General features: G+C 39.0%; 1 protein-coding gene across 8 annotated transcripts in view; it reads left to right on the top strand.

Moving 5' to 3' along the window:
- Positions 1-18,886, top strand: part of NEO1 (neogenin 1) — a 246,573-nt gene that overhangs the window by 61,890 nt on the left and 165,797 nt on the right. For all 8 annotated transcript variants that reach the window (XM_047736691.1, XM_047736694.1, XM_047736688.1 and 5 more), the window contains exons 2-4: positions 6,851-7,168; positions 13,307-13,582; positions 17,603-17,756. In XM_047736691.1, coding sequence (XP_047592647.1) covers positions 6,851-7,168; positions 13,307-13,582; positions 17,603-17,756 — 748 coding nt within the window. The remainder of the gene's footprint in view (positions 1-6,850; positions 7,169-13,306; positions 13,583-17,602; positions 17,757-18,886) is intronic.

The raw sequence follows: 18,886 nt of genomic DNA, 5'->3' as shown, positions 1-18,886 counted from the left end.
GGAGGGGAGCAGAGGGAGAGAGAGAAAATCTTAAACATACTCCTTGCTGAGCTCAGAGCCTGATACAGGGCTCGATCCCACCATCCCAAGATCATAACCTAAGCTGAAATCAAGGGTCAGTCTTAACATACTGAGCCACCCAGGTACCCCTTCCCTACATTGTTTACATTTAAATATATGCATACACACATATATGTACATGTATATATGTTTTTATGTAAGTGGGGTCATACTATATGCTTTTTGAACTTGAGTATTTTTTATTTAACAGGACATCTATTTTAACAATTTTTGAATATTGGCATGTGAATATGCCCCAGACTTTTCATATTGTCCCTCTCCTATGCAGACTGTATATGAAAATAGCTTTATTTCTGCTTGAACAATACTGTGTTTCATGTAAAATATTCACACAATAGCAAGGTGAAAGAAAAAATTAAACGTCAACTGAAATCTCACCACCCTGAGATAATCTACATTTTAATGACCAGTATTTTAAAAATTTACCCCATTAGGTATCTGCACAAATGTGAACATACACCCACACCTACCACAAACACGTGTAATATTTATAAAAGGGATTATACACACAAATTGATTTTTGTTATGAAATTATTTTCTATGTGCTTGAAGATTTTTATCTACCTACCTCCTCCATCTCCTCCCACTAAATCAGTGGTAACAACCTGGTATACTTCTACTTTTTCAGTGCTCAATCATATGCACATGACATTATTTATACTTGTCTGCATTGTTCATTTTTCTTGGAGTTCATTCCAGATCAGCTGATATGTGGCTCGTTTATTTTTTCCTGGCTAAATATTCTAAGGCAGGAGGAGTCAGTAAACCATAGTCAATGGATCAAATTCTTCCTGCTGCTTGTTTTTATAAATAAGGTTTATTGGAACATGGCCGTATCCATTTTTCGTGATGTGACTTTTAAAATTCTTTGTTGTGTGTGATATATGTCCTCTCAGTCTTGTCATATTTTGCTTTGTTATGATATTTTTGCCTTAAAGTTTTTAAATTTAAATAGAATGAAGTGAAAAATATCTTTTCTAACTTTGAAGTTCCCTATTTTGATTTGAAAGGTTACCTGACTCCAGGGTTATCCTTGTATTTTCCTAAAATCTTTTTTTAAAGATAGATTTATTTATTTATTTATTATTTATTATTTATCTGAGAGACACAGAGAGAGAGAGAGAGTACAAGCTGGGGGATGGGGGGGCTGGAGGGGCAGAGGGGGAGGGAGAAGCCGACTTCTTGCCGATCAGGGAGCCTGACTTGGGGCTCCCTTCCAGGACCCTGAGATCATGACCTGAGCTGAATGCAGATGCTTAACCAGCTGAGCCACCTGGAGCCCCCTATGTAAAAGTCTTTTACATAGTTTTTTTTTCTGTAGGTCTCAAATGTATTTTTCTATATGTATATGAATGGCTTTATAGTGTAGTGTGGTTAAGATCACACACAGACTGGTTCTGTTACTTACTACTTGTGTGACCTGGGACAAGGTATTTAACATTTCGGTGCTTTAGTTTTCTCTTCTAATAATAGTACCTATCATTAGATTGTAGTGGAGATTAAATGAGTAGTTAGTATGTAGAGAATGTTTAGAGCAGTCTCTGATACATAGAAACATGTTAAGTGTTCACTGTTATTACCTGTTGTAAGTAGGCTTCTGTTTTTTCCCTCATGTGGATAATCAGTTGTCCTAGAAACATTGAGTAGTTCATCCTTTCCCCCAGTTGATATAAAATGCATTCTTTGTTGCATATTAAGTTTCCAAATATATGTATATCTATATCGTATATAATATATATTTTTGGATATGTATTTATAAATTATATATATTTATAATACATATAAATTTATATTTGGATTTATGTTTATACATTGAAATATATATATTTGAATATATATTCTATATCTATCTATCTATCTATGGCTCTATTTTGTGGCGCTCTTGCTTATGGAGCTCTGTTTATCCCTGCTCTAGAGCCATAGTGACTTAATAAATACTGGAAACTGATGAGTGCAGTCCCTTTACTTTGTTCTTCTAAATTATTTTAGCTCTTCTTGGCTTTCTTTGGTCTTCTATATAATTTTTTAAGGACTCATCAAAACTTACAAACATCTGTTTGTTAGTTTTATCATAGAAGAAAGTGATACCAACTGGCTAGTATTGGAATGGAACCTGTGGTCTCATTGATGCTTCAAGCAGTGGAAGTTCTTAGAGGTTGTCTGGTTGTATCATCTAAAGAGTAATACCATCCTTTCCTAAACTCTATCTCAAGATACCCCAAGGCACCTCCACACTACTCCCAGGGATATGTTAAGCTTTCTAAGGAAATGAAGTGACACCTGTTGGACACTGTGCAAACTTTGAGGTGAAGGTAGTTTACAGTTTCAACATTTGATTCTACTACCTTCATTTGAGTGCTGTGATGTTTATGAAATTGGGTTTTGGTGGTTGCTTGGATAAAAACCAAATACCATGCAAAAATCAGTATGGAACAGGAAATGAGGATGGCAGTATCCGATTTGATTTCAAGGTTTGAGAACTGATGCAGTGTCCAGTTAGTGCACACATCCCATAATAACTAATTGTTTAAAAGTTAAAATATTTTTCGGGGCGCCTGGGTGGCTCAGTGGGTTAAGCCGCTGCCTTCGGCTCAGGTCATGATCTCAGGGTCCGGGGATAGAGTCCCGCATCGGGCTCTCTGCTCAGCAGGGAGCCTGCTTCCCTCTCTCTCTCTCTCTGCCTGACTCTCTGCCTACTTGTGATCTCTGTCTGTCAAAGAAATAAATAAAATCTTTAAAAAAAAAAAAAAGATTATGTATTTCCAAGAAGCTCCCAGGTGACATCGATGTTGCTGGTCTGTGGACCACACTTTAAGTACAAAGTCTTATAGGTCTCATTATGGTCCAAAACTGAAGGAAATTCTTTCACATTATCATCACTAGGTGCTTACATTAAAAAAAAAAAAAAAGTTAAAATATTTTTCAACTTGTCTGCATTATTTTTTTCAATAAGATACTAACTTGTTAGGTTCAAACAAATGAATCAATATTTATGTCCTAACTATAACCTAAAACTGTTAGGTATTTCTTTTAGCTTAGGGAATCCGTGAAAAATTTTTAAAAATAAGGGCTCCTGGAGCCAAGAAATCTTGAGAATTTCTGCGCCCTAACAAACAAGTTAATACAAATATTTAAAGATTAAGAACATTTGAAGTGCTGTGTAGGTACATGCTGGCTTGTAACAAGGTGGAACTAATCTTGTCTGAGCACAGAGACAGACAGCATTTCTGAGAAAGTAGTATTTAAGCTGAGCTGGAAGGAAGACTCAGGAGTTAATGGGGGAGGGATGGTGGGAATAGCTTGTGCAAAGAGGGCAGGAGCTGTGGAGGATGGTGAAGGATGCAGCAAGCCTTAGAGGGTGAGGGGAGAGTGATGCTCAGGGAAGGCTGGAGAGTAGGCAGAGGCCAGATCACACAGTGACCTGGAAGTCCACTTAGGGAGTTTATTTTAGTTAGTAAATGATGGTGGCAAGCCTTTGAGGGATTTTAAGCGAAGGAACAGTACCTTAGGTCACTGTGTATTTACTGAGGGAATAAAATACAAAGATGCTATACATAAATATTTAAGTAATGCTGTATTCTAAGTAATACAGAGTGTATATGTGTGGTAAAAAATTTTTTAAAGATTTTTATTTATTTATTTGACAGAGAGATCACAAGCAGGCAGAGAGGCAGGCAGAGAGAGAGGAGGAAGCAGGCTCCCCGCCAAGCAGAGAGCCCGATGCGGGGCTCGATCCCAGGACTCCGAGATCGTGACCTGAGCCGAAAGCAGCGGCTTGACCCACTGAGCCACCCAGGTGCCCCTGTGTGGTAAAATTTTGAAGGGCCTTGATTTTCAGAGGCATTTGTAAACTTCCCTGTAATTAAAAAAAATTTTTTTGAAGGCATATACTCTTGTTCAACTTGCTTGATACGGACTTTTAAAATGCAAGAAAGGGTGGCTTGGTTGGTTGGTTAAGCATCTGCATTAGGCTTGGGTCATGATCCCAGGATCCTGGAATGGGGCCCCACATGGGGCTCCCTGCTCTGGAGTCTGCTTCTCCCTTTCCCTCTGCTCTTCCCCTGGCTTGTTTTCTCTCTCGCTCTCAAATAAATATAAAATCTTAAAAAAAAAAATCAAAAGCAGGATAGAATAATATTAAGTTGTGAAACATTTACATTTATGTACTTAATATTTTTTAAATGACAAAAGCTGTCAAATTTTAAAGTGAAAATTTTTATTAATAATTATTTTAAATTGATAATTTGCATTTTTGACTGCCAGTCTAATACATTTATCTCTTAAGTTCCTGAATTGTTTAATTTGGGTGGTATAATAAAGATTTAACATTACACAGGAATGGTATAAGAGTAATTTCTCTTAGTTTAGCTATTATTTTCTGTTGCCCTGGAGTTGATATTTTTATTTATTTTACTATAGTATCAATGTAACATTTTTTACAGTAATAAGCAAATCACTTCAGGTTACTTCTGAAAAATTCCTAAGCTCATTTGAGTTTTAAGACTCAAAGAATCAATTTCATAATCATCAAATAGGGATGGAACCCACTTCTTGGTGATTGGAAAATGAAGATTAGTCTGTTTGGAATTTGATTCTCATTGTTAGAAACATTTAAAACAACTGAATATTACTCTCCTCCCTCTGCCAATGTGTTCCATATTTATTTAGAACCACTCTTTCATTATGTAGTAAAGAACTAGTGTCATTCTTAAATTCATAGTGTAAATAAATTATAGGTAGGGGGTGTGTAGATATATTTTAAAAACAGTCTTGGTTTCATCTACTGGACTAAGCCTCCCTAATTGTTCACATGAAGAAATCTGATTAGAACTGATTACAGTGTGATTACAAGGGAGTTGGTCGGTACTCTTCTTAAAAGAGGTAAAGCTTTCAGTTGGAAAGTTTTATCTGGCTGAGAATATAAGATTTATAGAAATTTTTTTATGTTCAGTTAGACAACAAATAATACATCATTAGTTTTTGATGTAGTGTTCAGTGATTCATTCATTGCATATAACACCCAGTGCCCATCACAACACCTCCTTAATACCCATCACCTGGCTACCCCATCCCACAACCCCCTCCCTTCTGTAACTCTCAGTTTGGTTCCCAGAGTCCAGAGTCTCTCATGGTTTGTCTCCTTCTCTGATTTCTTCCCATGCAGTTTTCCCACCCTTCCCCTATGGTCCTCTGTGCTATTCCTTATGTTCCGCATATGAGTGAAACCATATGATAATTGTCTTTCTCTGGTTGACTTATTTCACTTAGCATAATCCCCTCCAGTTTCATCCATGTCATTGCAAATGGCCGATAATTCATCCTTTCTGATGGCTGAGTAATACCCCATTCTGTATATGAACCACATCTTTATCCATTCTTCTGTTGAAGGGCATCTCGTCTCCTTCCACAGTTTGGCTATTGTGGGCTACTATGAACATTGGGGTGCATGTGCCCCTTCTTTTCACTACGTCTGTATCTTTGTGGTGAATACCTAGTAGTGCAATTGCTGGGTCATAGGGTAGTTCTATTTTTAGCCATTGGAAATACAAATCAAAACAACAATGAGATTCCACCTTATGCCAGTTAGAATGGCAAAAATGAACAATAAATGTTGGTGAGGATGTGGAGAACCTATTTACACTGTTGGTGGGAATGCAAGCTGGTACAGCCACTCTGGAAAATAGTATGAAAGTTCCTATAGCAAATTATGTTCTTTTCATGTTCAAGGAACTGGCCAAGGACTTAGAAAAATTAAACTGATCCCTCCTGTGCTCTTTACAGCAAAATGAATTCTAGGGGCACCTGGGTGGCTCAGTTGGTTAAGCGTCTGACTCTTGATCTCAGCTCAGGTCTTGATCTCAGGGTTGTGAGCTCTTTACTTAAAAAATGAGTTGCAGATGAAGATTAAATGTAGAAAATGAAATCACAGAAGTACTAGCACAAAACAAAGCTGAAATTTTTTTATAATCTTGGGATAAAAATCTTTTTGAGTATAACAGATTTAATTTTATGAGTTAAAATTTGCTTTCTTATAATAAAAATGAAGTCAAAGTGGAAAAAGGAATATTTGTAAAACATGGTAGCTAGGCCCAAAGATTGCTAGGTCAATAGGATTAGTAATCCACTAGAAAAATGGACATAGTGTATTTATGGTGAATTTATGAAACAAATACATACCTTATTAATAACAAAGAATCATTTCAATTTTGTGCTTCTTTTATGTTTCATAGAAAATTTCACTTTGAATAAAATAATTTTAAATATTTACAAATCCCATTGTAGGGTTTGAAATAAAACTTTCTTTTTTTTTTTTTTTAAAGATTTTATTTATTTATTTGACAGAGAGATCACAAGCAGGCAGAGAGGCAGGCAGAGAGAGAGGAGGAAGCAGGCTCCCCGCCAAGCAGAGAGCCCGATGCGGGGCTCGATCCCAGGACTCCGAGATCATGACCCGAGCCGAAGGCAGCGGCCTAACCCACTGAGCCATCCAGGCGCCCCTGAAATAAAACTTTCATTAGATATTCATGTAATCTAACAAATTTGGGTTATTTCATCTGGCAGGGTCTTTTTTTCATCTTTTAAAGGGGTCGTATTTTGATTTCCTAGTAAAAGAAATTTTATTTATTGGATACTTATAGTGAAATGACTTTCATGTATCATATCCAAACAGCATAATTATTTAACAATAACTTTTATACAAATTATATTTTCTTACAGAAATAGAAGAAGAAAGCTTTGCTTAACTTTGTTCTTTTTATTATTTTTGTAGGATCCAGCATTCGAACATTCACTCCATTTTATTTTCTGGTGGAACCAGTGGATACACTCTCAGTTAGAGGCTCTTCTGTTATATTGAACTGTTCAGCATATTCTGAACCTTCTCCAAAAATTGAATGGAAGAAAGATGGAACTTTTTTAAACTTAGTATCAGATGACCGACGCCAGCTTCTCTCAGATGGGTCTTTATTTATCAGCAATGTGGTGCATTCCAAACACAATAAACCTGATGAAGGTTATTATCAGTGTGTGGCCACTGTTGAGAGTCTTGGAACTATTGTCAGCAGAACAGCTAAGCTCACAGTAGCAGGTACGTTTTTTTAAAAGTAATTTATTTGTATTTTTAAATTTTTATAAAAGGTATATCTTCATAAAAAGCAGTATTATCCTAGAGTTTTCATTTAACTGGTGACAAGAAATGTACTCATTTAACAAGTACCAGTTGAGCATCTGCTAGGTGCACGGCATTATGCTAAGACTTGCTTAGTGCCATAGGGAATGAACTCTGTCATTTAGATGGCTTATAGATGCAGTCAGAAGTATTAAGTCCATTCTTTTCTTCTTTTTAACTTGGAAATGACAGAGGAAGTCGTATAGGAGAATTGATCCCCTTTGATTGCTAACTTTTATCCTCCCCAGCATAACCACTCAGTACCGCTTTGTAAAACCTGCAGTGTCACCAGAATCTTGGTTCCCTTATGTCCCAGCCAAGGAAATGACGTTTAATTGGATTAATTATTTAAAAACCTGTGGGATGTGGGTATTAAGGTGAAGAGCAGGAAGTTGTAAAGAGACAAACATTCACTCCCTTTTAGAGCATTTCTTATTTGAAGAATAATGGAAGTGTAAGCTGAATAAGTCATACCTGCCGTGTAGTAGACACTGGTTTTCTTTGGGTCAGTGTTTCTTCACTTGAGTACTAGAGGAAGTAGTTATTGTTAAGGGTCACACTGTACAAAAATTGTCTTATGTTTAAGTCTTATATTTATATTCATCTTGGTAAAATGCTGACATGTAAAAAAAGAACATGAGGGGGGCGCCTGGGTGGCTCAGTGGGTTAAGCCGCTGCCTTCGGCTCAGGTCATGATCTCAGAGTCCTGGGATCGAGCCCCACATCGGGCTCTTTGCTCAGCAGGGAGCCTGCTTCCCTCTCTCTCTCTCTCTGTCTGCCTCTCTGTCTTGTGATCTCTCTTGAGATCTTGTGATCTCTTTACTTGTGATCTCTCTCTGTCAAATAAATAAATAAAATCTTAAAAAAAATAATAAAAAATTAAAAAAGAACATGAGGAACAGAGTAGTTTCCCATCTCATTGCCACTGTAGGGTGATGGTTCCCCATTTCCCACTCACTCCAGGCTGTATCTGCTCATTCATTCAGAATATGATTCATTCAGAGTATGATCACCAGATACTCGAAGCTGAATTTGAGTGTGATATAAAGCTACTGTAATTATTCCCTAATCACAGACTGAGGATGGAAAAAGAAAAGGGGAAAAAAGTCACTTTTGATTATTAGTCTTTCCTCCCCCCCCCACCCCCTTTCTTCTTTTCCTTCTTTCCTTCCTTTTTTCCTTTCTCTCCCTCCCTCCCTTTCTTCCTCTAATCTGCTTGTCAGGCTTTCTCCAACATGCTGACAAATAAGTTAGCATTGTGGCTGCCCCTACAGTGTCACTTAGGTAAGCTGTTTATCATTTATGTTCTTAAGCTTGGCTTTGATCGTGGCTCCTTCCTTTCAGCAGTCTTCCACAGCCATTCACCAAATCCAGTGAATTCTGCTTCCTGGTTCCCGTGTATGTAGTCCTGAGGCTTGTCCTCACCATCCCTCACCACACATAGCCTGTCACTGTCCGCTGCCTCATTCTTTCCCTCTTCCAGTCCAGTGGTTAGGCTCTCTCCTCACTCTTCAGTAGCTCCTCAGTGACAACATCAAGTAGATGACTAAACTCTTGAACAGGCCTCTAGGTCTTTTCATGAGCTGGCCTTCACTTTTACAGCTTCCTGACTAACTGATTTCTTCTCTCCCTCCCTTCCTCCTTCCCTCCTTCCCTCCCTCCCTCTTTTTCTCTTCCCCCTCCCATTTAAAATATTTATTTATTTATTTATTTGAGAGGGAGAGAGAGAGAGAGAGAGAGAGAGAGAGAGAGAGAGAGAGAGAGGAGAGTGGGGAAGGGCAGGGGGAGAGGGAGAGAATCTCAAGCAGATTCCCTGCTGAGCACGGAGCTTGATGTGGGCCTATATCCCAGGACCCTGAGATCATCACCTGAGCCGAAATCAGGAGTCGGATGCTTAACCAACTGAGCCACCCAGGCGCCCCTCTCCAGCTTCATTTCTTAGCGCTCCGCCCTGCCTCTGTCCCTGCCCTCTTCCATCAGCAGCAGCAGAACCACTTTCATCACATTTTAAGCTCTGCCAGTACCGAATATTTTCAAATCCCTTTATTCTCTGTCTCTGGCCTTTGCTCATGGCTTCCCCACTGCCTGTTATACCTGTTGTCTGCTTTTGCCTCTCTTTCTACTCTGCTGGGTTTGTCCATCCTTCTTTTTAACTTTAATATCATTCAGGAAGCATTTTTTGGTCTAATGTCCTAGTAAACAGCCAATTTTAATACAATATAGTCAGTTCTTTGGCTGCAGACAAGATTCTGTAGGAGAGTTATTTAACTCACTCATGGCCTGAGTATCAGGAGGAAAGAAGATCTGAGCTAAGAGATGAATAAAATTTCTTTTAATAGTTGCATAATGCCCATTGTATAGATATACTGTGATTTATCCAAAGATTCCCTTTTAGATGAACAGTTACATGAATAAAAATTGTCTTATGTTAAAGGCAGTAATATAGTAAACAGTCTTTTATAAATCTCTGTAGATAAGATGATCAGAATTAGTAATTGTTTTAATTGCTGGATCATAGAATATACATTGTGTGTGTTTATATTTCAAAAAGAGCACTGGACTGTTTGGCTGCTCCTCAGAATTTTAACCATCAAGTTACCTGATGACCGAGCAATTCCATTTCTAGGTATCAACCCCAGAGAAATGAAAAGACAGGTCTGTACAACAATTTGTACATGAATAATTATAGCAGCATTATCCATGATAGCCAAAAAGTGGGAACAGTCTACCAAGTTTGGCTAACCAAACTGTGGACTATTCATACATGGAATGTTATTCAGCAAGAAAGAGGAATGAAATTCTGATATGTACTGCAATGTGGACCAACCTGAAAAACATGATGCTAAGTGAGAGAAGCCACATATCATACGAATTCATATACATGAAATGTCCAGAAGCAGCAAATATAGGGAACCAAGAAGTAGATTGGTGGTTTTCTAGGGCTGAGGTAAGGGCACAAGGGGTTGGGCGGGTGAATCCAGGGAATGGGGGATGCAAGCGAGTACACAGTTTCTTTGGAGGATGATGAACATGTTCTCCACTTAGATTACGGTGATAGTTGCACAACTTTGTGTGTATACTAAAAACTGTTGAATTGTGGACTTTAAGTGATAAAAAAATTATGGTATATAAATTGTATCTCAATAAAACTAATTTTTTTTCAAGAAGATACTGCCACATTGCCATTCTAAAAGAACATTGGTTAGTGTTCTTTGGTTGCAAGTGATAGAAGCTGATTCTGGCCAAGTCAACTAAGAAGGGAAATTTTTGAAAGAACACAAAATAGGTAGTAGCTCATAAAATTAAATAGAAGTGGGGCACCTGGGTGGTTCAGTGGGTTAAAGCCTCTGCCTTCGGCTCGGGTCGTGGTCCCAGGGTCCTGGGATCAAGCCCCGCATTGGGCTCTCTGCTCAGCAGGGAGCCTGCTTCCCTCTCTCTGCCTGCCTCTCTGCCTACTTGTGATCTCTGTCTGTCAAATAAATAAATAAAATCTTTTTAAAAAATTAAATAGAAGTGTCTTCCCTGCACTCATTTCTCCACAGTAGGAATTTTTGTTTTACTGCCTGGGCAGTAGACTGCCTGGAGTGTTTTGTGCCTAAAGGTGGAGGAATTGGATGGTCTGAATACAGACATAGTTAATCTCTTCTTGTGAAGCCGGTGTCTGGCTCCTCCTAATCCCTTTCTTTTTGGTAATTCTCTGGAAGCAGCAGGACAAACTGGCCTCCTACTTGTGAGCAGAGGAAGCTGCAGCATGATATGTCCGTACTGGTTCCTCCATCTGCTTTCCCTGGTCAGAAACTTGGAGAAATCTTTTGTCTGCCGATGCCACATATGTTGTTGTATCCCGTTGATATAAAAAATGAGTAAAATTTATAAGAAAGCTAGATAACTTGCATGTTATTTCTATACGGACTAATTCACCATCATAAAGCTACAAAACCTGAAAAAAAAAAAAAAAAAAAAAAGCTACAAAACCTGGAACTGTCTCTCATAATTTACTATGTTTGTTAGTCTTTAAAGAGACATTTTGTTGTGTTTTCCACATCTCAGAGTCACCTTTTAGATGTTACTGCTAATAATAATAGCAGTTACTATTTGAATAATTTTTTTTCCAGATTTACTTATTTATTTTAGAGAGGGAGAGAGAGAGAGCATGAGCGGGAGGGGCAGAGATGGAGAGAGCATCACAAGCCGGCTCTGCACTGACTATGGACCCAGACACAGGGCTTTATCCCAGCACCCTGAGATCATGACCTGAGCCGAAACCAAGAGTCAGATGCTTACCGATCATGCCACCTAGGCACCCCTACTATTTGAGTTTTTATATGCCAGGCAGTGTGTTATGTATGAAGTATTTATGTTAAATATTAACCTTTTTAACACCATAGGAGGCCTCGTATTGTTCTCATTTTACTGATGGAGAAACTGAGGCTTCGAGGTTAAGTAACTTGCTGATGTCACACAGCCTTGAAGTGGTAGAGTTGGGATTCACATTCAGGTTATGTGACTCCAGAACTTAGGCTCTTAACCACTACATTCTGTAGCATCTACATTTTTCTTAATATTTTATTTTGAAATAATTTCAAACTCATATAATTATTGCAAGAATGAAACCAAGAAATCCCTTATATTCTTCACTCAGATTACTTAGTTGTTAACATTTTACTCTGTCTGCCTTATAACCCCCCACAAACATACCCAAATCTGTTTTTTTTTTCCGAATTATTATGGCTAAGTTGGAGGCATTACCCCCACCTAAATACTTCCATGTATATTTCCTAAAAACAAAAATACTCTGCTAAATAACGATCCATCAATTTTAGGAAATTAGCCTTAATACACTACTACCATAGAGATCATTCTGATTTTACTGGATGTCTCAGTAAAGTTCTTTTTTTTTTTAAGATTTTATTTATTTATTTGACAGACAGAGATCACAGGTAGGCAGAGAGGTAGGTAGAGAGAGGAGGAAGAAGGCTCCCTGCTGAGCAGAGAGCCCAATGCGGGGGCTCGATCCCAGGACCCTGGATCATGGCCTGAGCTGAAGGCAGAGGCTTTAACCCACTGAGCCACCCAGGCACCCCATCAGTAAAGTTCTTAATAGCAAAAAACAAAAGCAGGAATTTGCCGCTCTGCCACTCCTTTCTGGTCCAGGATTACATGTTGTGTTGAGTAGTTTAGGCTGTTTTGGTCTCAAACCATTCTTTAGTTTATCCTTGTCTCATTTTGTGTTTTCTGAGTTTTCCCTATGAATAGACTCAGGTTTTGCATTTTGGGAAGGAATATCACAGAAGTGAGAGATGCTGTGTTGTTCTTAGTGCATAATATCAGGAAGTGTCTGATGTTTTGTTTCCTGGTGATGTTAACCTTTATTAGTTTGTTAATATGGTCTATGCTGTGTTTCTCCACTGTAAAGTTAAATATTTTGTACTTTTATTAATTAGTAATAAGTATTTTGGGAAGAGCTAATTTGAGACTCTCTCTCTATCCTATTCCTCATCCAACTTTGACCAGTGAGTTTAGCATCCATTCCTTCTTTTCTGCATCAATTCTTATTATCCCAGTTTTAGCCAGAGGAAACGCCCTTCAAATGACTTCTTTGTCCTTTTGATGTGTCCATATTGCAAATGGCATTGATTTTGGACTCTCTCTGGACAGATCCAGGAGATTTATACATATATATATATGTAATGGCTGTATATGAAATGTATATATATTTTACATATACATTTATATCTGTATATGTGTTTAGCTATATTTGTGTAATTATATAAAACTAAGTTTATACTGATGCCTCAATTCTACCAGTACCGTGGGCTTTATTCTACCCTTCTGCTTTTCCACATTTGTACCTTGCTTCTCCAGCTGTGAGCAATGTGACTGCAGTTATCCTAGTACATTTACTTATTTGACCTGTATCCCTGTTGTAGCCAGTTTCCTGACCCATGGACCTTCTGTTTGACCATACACATGGGCTGACTTGCTCCTGGTTCCTGTGACTACATTTTAAAGTAACATTTAACTACATTTTATTTCTTCTTTTCCTTTATTGTCCAGGTCTTCCAAGATTTGCCAGCCAACCAGAACCTTCTTCAGTTTATGCTGGGAACAGTGCAGTTCTGAATTGTGAAGTTAATGTAGATTTGGTCCCATTTGTGAGGTGGGAACAGAACAGACGGCCTCTTCTTCTGGATGATAGGGTTATCAAACTTCCAAGTGGAACGCTGGTTATCAGCAACGCTACTGATGGAGATGGGGGACTTTATCGCTGTATAGTTGAAAGTGGTGGGCCTCCAAAGTATAGCGATGAAGCTGAATTGAAAGTTCTTCCAGGTATTTATTATCAGGACTTGTGGTTTTATGTTTATTAATGGATAAAAATTGTACTGTTAGAATTATCTCTTTTAATAAACACTGTTAAATATGTGGTGTGACAAACTAATGTCAGCATAAGAAGTCTCAGTTTCTCACAAGCAGAGAAAAGAAAAAGTGCCAGAAAGTTTCACTCTTAGGTGAATACATTGGTAGAAATTTATCAAGCGGTAAAGTATATTTAATATCTATGGCATTCTTCTTGGCCAAAGACACACTAAGTCCGTGTTTTGTCTAGCCTCTATCTGTTCCTTCCCTGTAATGGGGTACTTCATATAGTTAGATCTCTTGTCAGAATCCGGACTTACTCAGGCTAGCTCATGGTGGGGATGGGCAGAGTTGTAAGTGATACAGCAGCTCTGGAAGACACCGGTAAGCAAGGTTCTCAGATCTTTATAGCGCTCCCCATTTTAATGTAAACTCAGCCCCTTCCTCCCTCTGTTTGTGGGTTCTCACTCTTTCTGCCCCTGCTGACTCTCCTTCTCTGTTTCATGTGTCTTTTCTCAGCTGTGTACCTTCTGCTTACTCACAACTTCTTCTCACATGTTGCTCACATGACAGCCTATAGCTGTCTCCTGGCCTTTCAGCTTCCGTTCCCACTGCTGGGTGCCAGATTCCATATTTCTTCCTTCAAACCAGAGTTTATGAATATAATGGGGCCATCTTTACATTGTTTGGGCAAACTTTTTTTTTTTAAATATTTTATTTATTTATTTGACAGACAGAGATCACAGGTAGGCAGAGAGGCAGGCAGAGAGAGAGGAGGAAGCAGGCTCCCCGCTGAGCAGAGAATCCGATGAGGGGCTTTATCCCAGGACCCTGGGATCATGACCTGAGCCGAAGGCAGAAGCTTTAACCCACTGAGACACCCAGGTGCCCCAAGGGCAAACTTTTTTATAAACATCTACTTCATAGGCTCATTTTTAGTCTATGGCTTGGCTTGCAAGGTGAGCCCAGTGTTGTGAGCAGTGATGCCTGAGGGTGTTCCTGATGGGCTTTGAACTGATTTTTTTTTTTTTTTAATGTAGTTTCTTTCTTTGTCATCATTGTCCATGCCTTTGTCATTCCTGTCCCTGTGTGTTTTCAGCTTGGCAGCCACAATTATTTTTTAAAATGTTTATTAGATTGTAAAATAAAGTGTATATTAGATCATGTTACATCTTTGCTCAAAACTTGATGGTTTCTCATCTTAGAGTAAACATTAAAGTCCTTGGCCTGTCAGGCTTTGTATAATCTTTTTTTTTTTTTTTTAAGATTTTTTATTTATTTATTTGACAGAGAGAGATCACAAGTAGACGGAGAGGCAGGCAGAGAAAGAGAGAGAGGGAAGCAGGCTCCCCGCTGAGCAGAGAGCCCAATGCGGGACTCGATCCCAGGACCCTGAGATCATGACCTGAGCCGAAGGCAGTGGCCCAACCCACTGAGCCACCCAGGCTCCCCAGCTTTGTATAATCTTAATGCCACCTCCCTCCCTATCTTTCTCCTTCCATCTGGTACTCTGCTCTCCCTCACTCTGTGATTGTGGCCACCTTATATTTCTAGAACACTCCAGACATTAGTAGAAGACAGTATCTTCTACTCGCCTTTTGCTCTGCCTGGAATCTTCTTCCTCAGATATCTGCCTGACACAACCGTCTTATTTCTCTGCTCAAATATCACTTCATTGTTAAACCTTCCTTGGCCACTGTTTAAAACAATAGTCTTCCATATCTCTCCTGGTACTTTCTTCTTTCCCTCTTAATTTTATTTCAGAACATATCCATTGTCTGATACACAATGTCTTTTATTTCTTGTCTCTCTCCCCCAGTGGTATATAAGGTCAGCAAGGGTAGGGAATTTTGTCTACTGCCACGAGTGGTAACTGGCACATAGAAGCCAGTAAATATTTGTTCAAATTTATTTGTTTCCATCAAAATATGATTAAATTTAGCTAAATCCCGATGGAAAAAAAGGAAACTATTGCCATATTGCAGTGTCCCCCAGCCCACTTCCTGACTTGCTTATGTATGGCAGAGATCCTATTTCTTCTCTGTACCTGGGGTACCATTCAAAGAAATCCTCAAAACCAGATCCAGGGAAACAAGGTTTTCAGTGTCAGAGGATGAACCACCACTCCATATCTGAAACAAAACCAAATTACTGAATGTTTTATTTACTTCAGTGAGGGAAAACCATAGTTATTAAGCATTGCTTTCTTAATGCAAACTGCTGATCGCATAAAGAATTTGGGGGAAGACGTATATGGTGTGTTGGTTAAGGAGCAAGAGTGGGTTGATTGTGGGGCACCTGGGTGGCTCAGTGAGTTAAGCCGCTGCCTTCGGCTCAGGTCATGATCTCAGGGTCCTGGGATCGAGTCCTGCATCGGGTGCTCTGCTCAGCGGAGAGCCTGCTTCCCTCTCTCTCTCTCTCTGCCTGCCTCTCTGCCTACTTGTGATCTGTCCCTGTCAAATAAATAAATAAAATCTTAAAAAAAAAAAAAAGAGTGGGTTGATTGTCAGCCATAGAAGCATGTTTTATGGTTGGTTACAGATGTAAGAGCAAGTTAATGTCCACTATAGAAGCAAGTGATTCCACTGCTGAATGGCAGACTTTTTAAGCCTGAAGCTGTCACTCATTGGCTGGCTTTCAAAGGCTTGTTCGCTGAAGCGAGCTGTCACTCATCCATTAGACAATGTTTTCTTGTTACCGTGGCTACAGAACTGTCATTCATTAGTTTCACATGTTTAAAGCCAGGCCTGGTGGTTGTTACCATGGCTGTAGAACACCTTTTCCTGAGAGTATGGGGACAAGAGTCCTACCTCTTTAACTGAGAACGGACTTTTTCCCTCAAAACTGAACCCTGGAAATACCAATCCGTCAAGTAGAGAACCCTGTCTTCTAGCCATCGGAGTGTGGCCTTCTCAGATGTTCATTAGGGGAGTAGCTGTATAAAGTGAACACACACAGTGGCAGCCTAATAGTCGTACCATTATAAAAATCAAGGGATTGACAGACTAAGTGAGTGAGTGAAAGATGAAACTCAAGAAAGATTTTCAGAAGTAACACACAGATGTAGGGATGGAAAGGAAGCCTCTTATGAAATCCCTGTGAATGGAGAGGGTGCTGTTAAGGATCCTGAGCTTGCACAGTCTTTTCTGTCTTTGTACCACTCATGAAACATTTACTTCATTCAATGTTTTTAATGTGAAGGGGATTCTTGTTAAATATCCCTCAGTTGATCAGTAAGCACCCTGAAGTTAGGAGCTACAACTTCTACATCCTTGAGGTCCCCAGAGAGCCTAGCACAGTGCTTTAAGTGACTAAGGAGATGTTTGCTAATTTATTTTTTAAGATTTATTTATTTAATTGGGGGGGGGAGGGAGGAGGAGAGAGAGAATCTCGAGGAGATTCACTGCTGAGCTCAGAGCCTAAAGCAGGGCCCAATCTCACGACCCTGAGATCATGACCTGAGCCAAAATCAAGAGTTAGATGCTTACCCAACTGAGCCACCCAGGCACCCTGAAATATTTGCCAATTTAAATGGACTTTTTTTTTTTTAAAAGATTTTATTTATTTATTTGACAGAGATCACAAGTAGGCAGAGAGACAGGCAGAGAGAGGAAGGGAAGCAGGCTCCCTGCTGAGCAGAGAGCCCGATGCGATGCGGGGCTCAATCCCAGGACCCTGGGATCATGACCCGAGCTGAAGGCAGAGGCTTAACCCACTGAGCCACCCAGGCACCCCTTAAATGGACTTTTTTTCTGTCACTTTTGCTTAAAATATTTTGTTATGCAAAACCACATAGGGTGCCTGGGTGGCTTAGCTGGTAAAGTGTGCAACCCTTGATCTTGGGGTCATGAGTTCAAGCCCCACATTGGGGATAGAGTCTACTTAAAAGAAAATAATAAAGCCACACAGACTGAACAGGAATTTGCCATCCTTCATCATTAAAGTAGTAAAGTGCGTTCTTAATTATTGTCTTTCATTTTTTAAATTTTTTAGATCCTGAGTTCACTTCAAACTTGGTATTTTTGAAACAACCTTCTTCCTTAGTCAGAGTCATTGGTCAGAGTGTGGTGTTACCGTGTGTTGCTTCGGGACTTCCTACTCCAACCATTAGATGGATGAAAAATGAGGAGGCACTGGACACAGAAAGGTAATGTCTGCCTAAAAGCCTTTTCAGCCTTGGCTTGAGAGTTGGTCTAATCTAATTGGGGACTACTGATTAATAATGAAAAAAAAAAGATTATCTATTTTTATTTAAGCACATTATAATGCTCATTTATCATTCTTGAAATAGTTTATATGGTATATATGATTAGGATGTTTAAAGAAAAAATTGCTTTCAAAATTTCAAAATAAGGAGTAATTATTCTGTTTGTTCTTTCTAAGCTACAGGATACTTAGCTTACGGCCTCAAGACCTCCTTCCCTAAATTGTTGCAGGAGTTTCTGGTCCTGACTAGCCTGACTTCTCATTCCTTTTCATGTGCTTTTTTGTTCACAATAGTTTTTTCCTTTATTCTAACAATAAAAGAGAATGCATTCCTCATCCTTCTGTTTTTGCCTTTTAAAATCATACCAGCCTTCTTCTATGATCATAAATCCTTCCTCTTCCACAAAAGCCATTTCTCTTAACGTCAGCCATCCTGTCATCCATCCCTCATTACTTCTGTGTGTAATGGATACTTGACATATGTAATGGGTGCTTTTCTCTGTTGTATTCTGATAAAAGAAACTAGGTGGTGGTGGTGGTATTTAGGTATATTTTGTTTCCAAAGCAAAGTCATTTTGTGTGTTGCAGGATGTTCAGTATCTTCCTTGGCCTTTATCCACTATATGCTAGTAGCTCTCCCAAGTTGTGACAACCGAAAATGTTTCTAGATGTTGACAGATGTCCTGTTGGGGGACAGAATGGACCCCAGTTGAGGACCATTGTTGCAAAGCAGTGCTGTCCAATAGAAATCTGATGCAGCCGTGTATGTAATTTAAAATTTTTGGTAGCTAGATTAAAAACGAAAACCAAGATGTAACCCCCCAGTACTAAATACAATAGTAATAATTTATATGATGCACCAGTTAAAGTGAAATGTAGTTCTACCAAAACAATAAAGTTGTGGTTAGTGTTGCTTCAGCTTTTACATTTAAATAAAAATTAAATAAAATTCAGAGTTCAGTCTTCAGTCTTTCTAGCCACATTTCAATTGTCAGAGACCACCTGTGGCTAGTGGCTGTTGATTTGGACTGAGCAGGTCTAAAGATTCCCAACTGGGTAATCCAAAGTAAG

Source organism: Lutra lutra, chromosome 7 (assembly GCF_902655055.1).
Source record: "Lutra lutra chromosome 7, mLutLut1.2, whole genome shotgun sequence".
Classification (NCBI taxonomy): Eukaryota; Metazoa; Chordata; class Mammalia; order Carnivora; family Mustelidae; genus Lutra; species Lutra lutra.
Note: the sequence above shows the minus strand (reverse complement) of the source record. Positions and strands in the feature narration are given on the sequence as shown.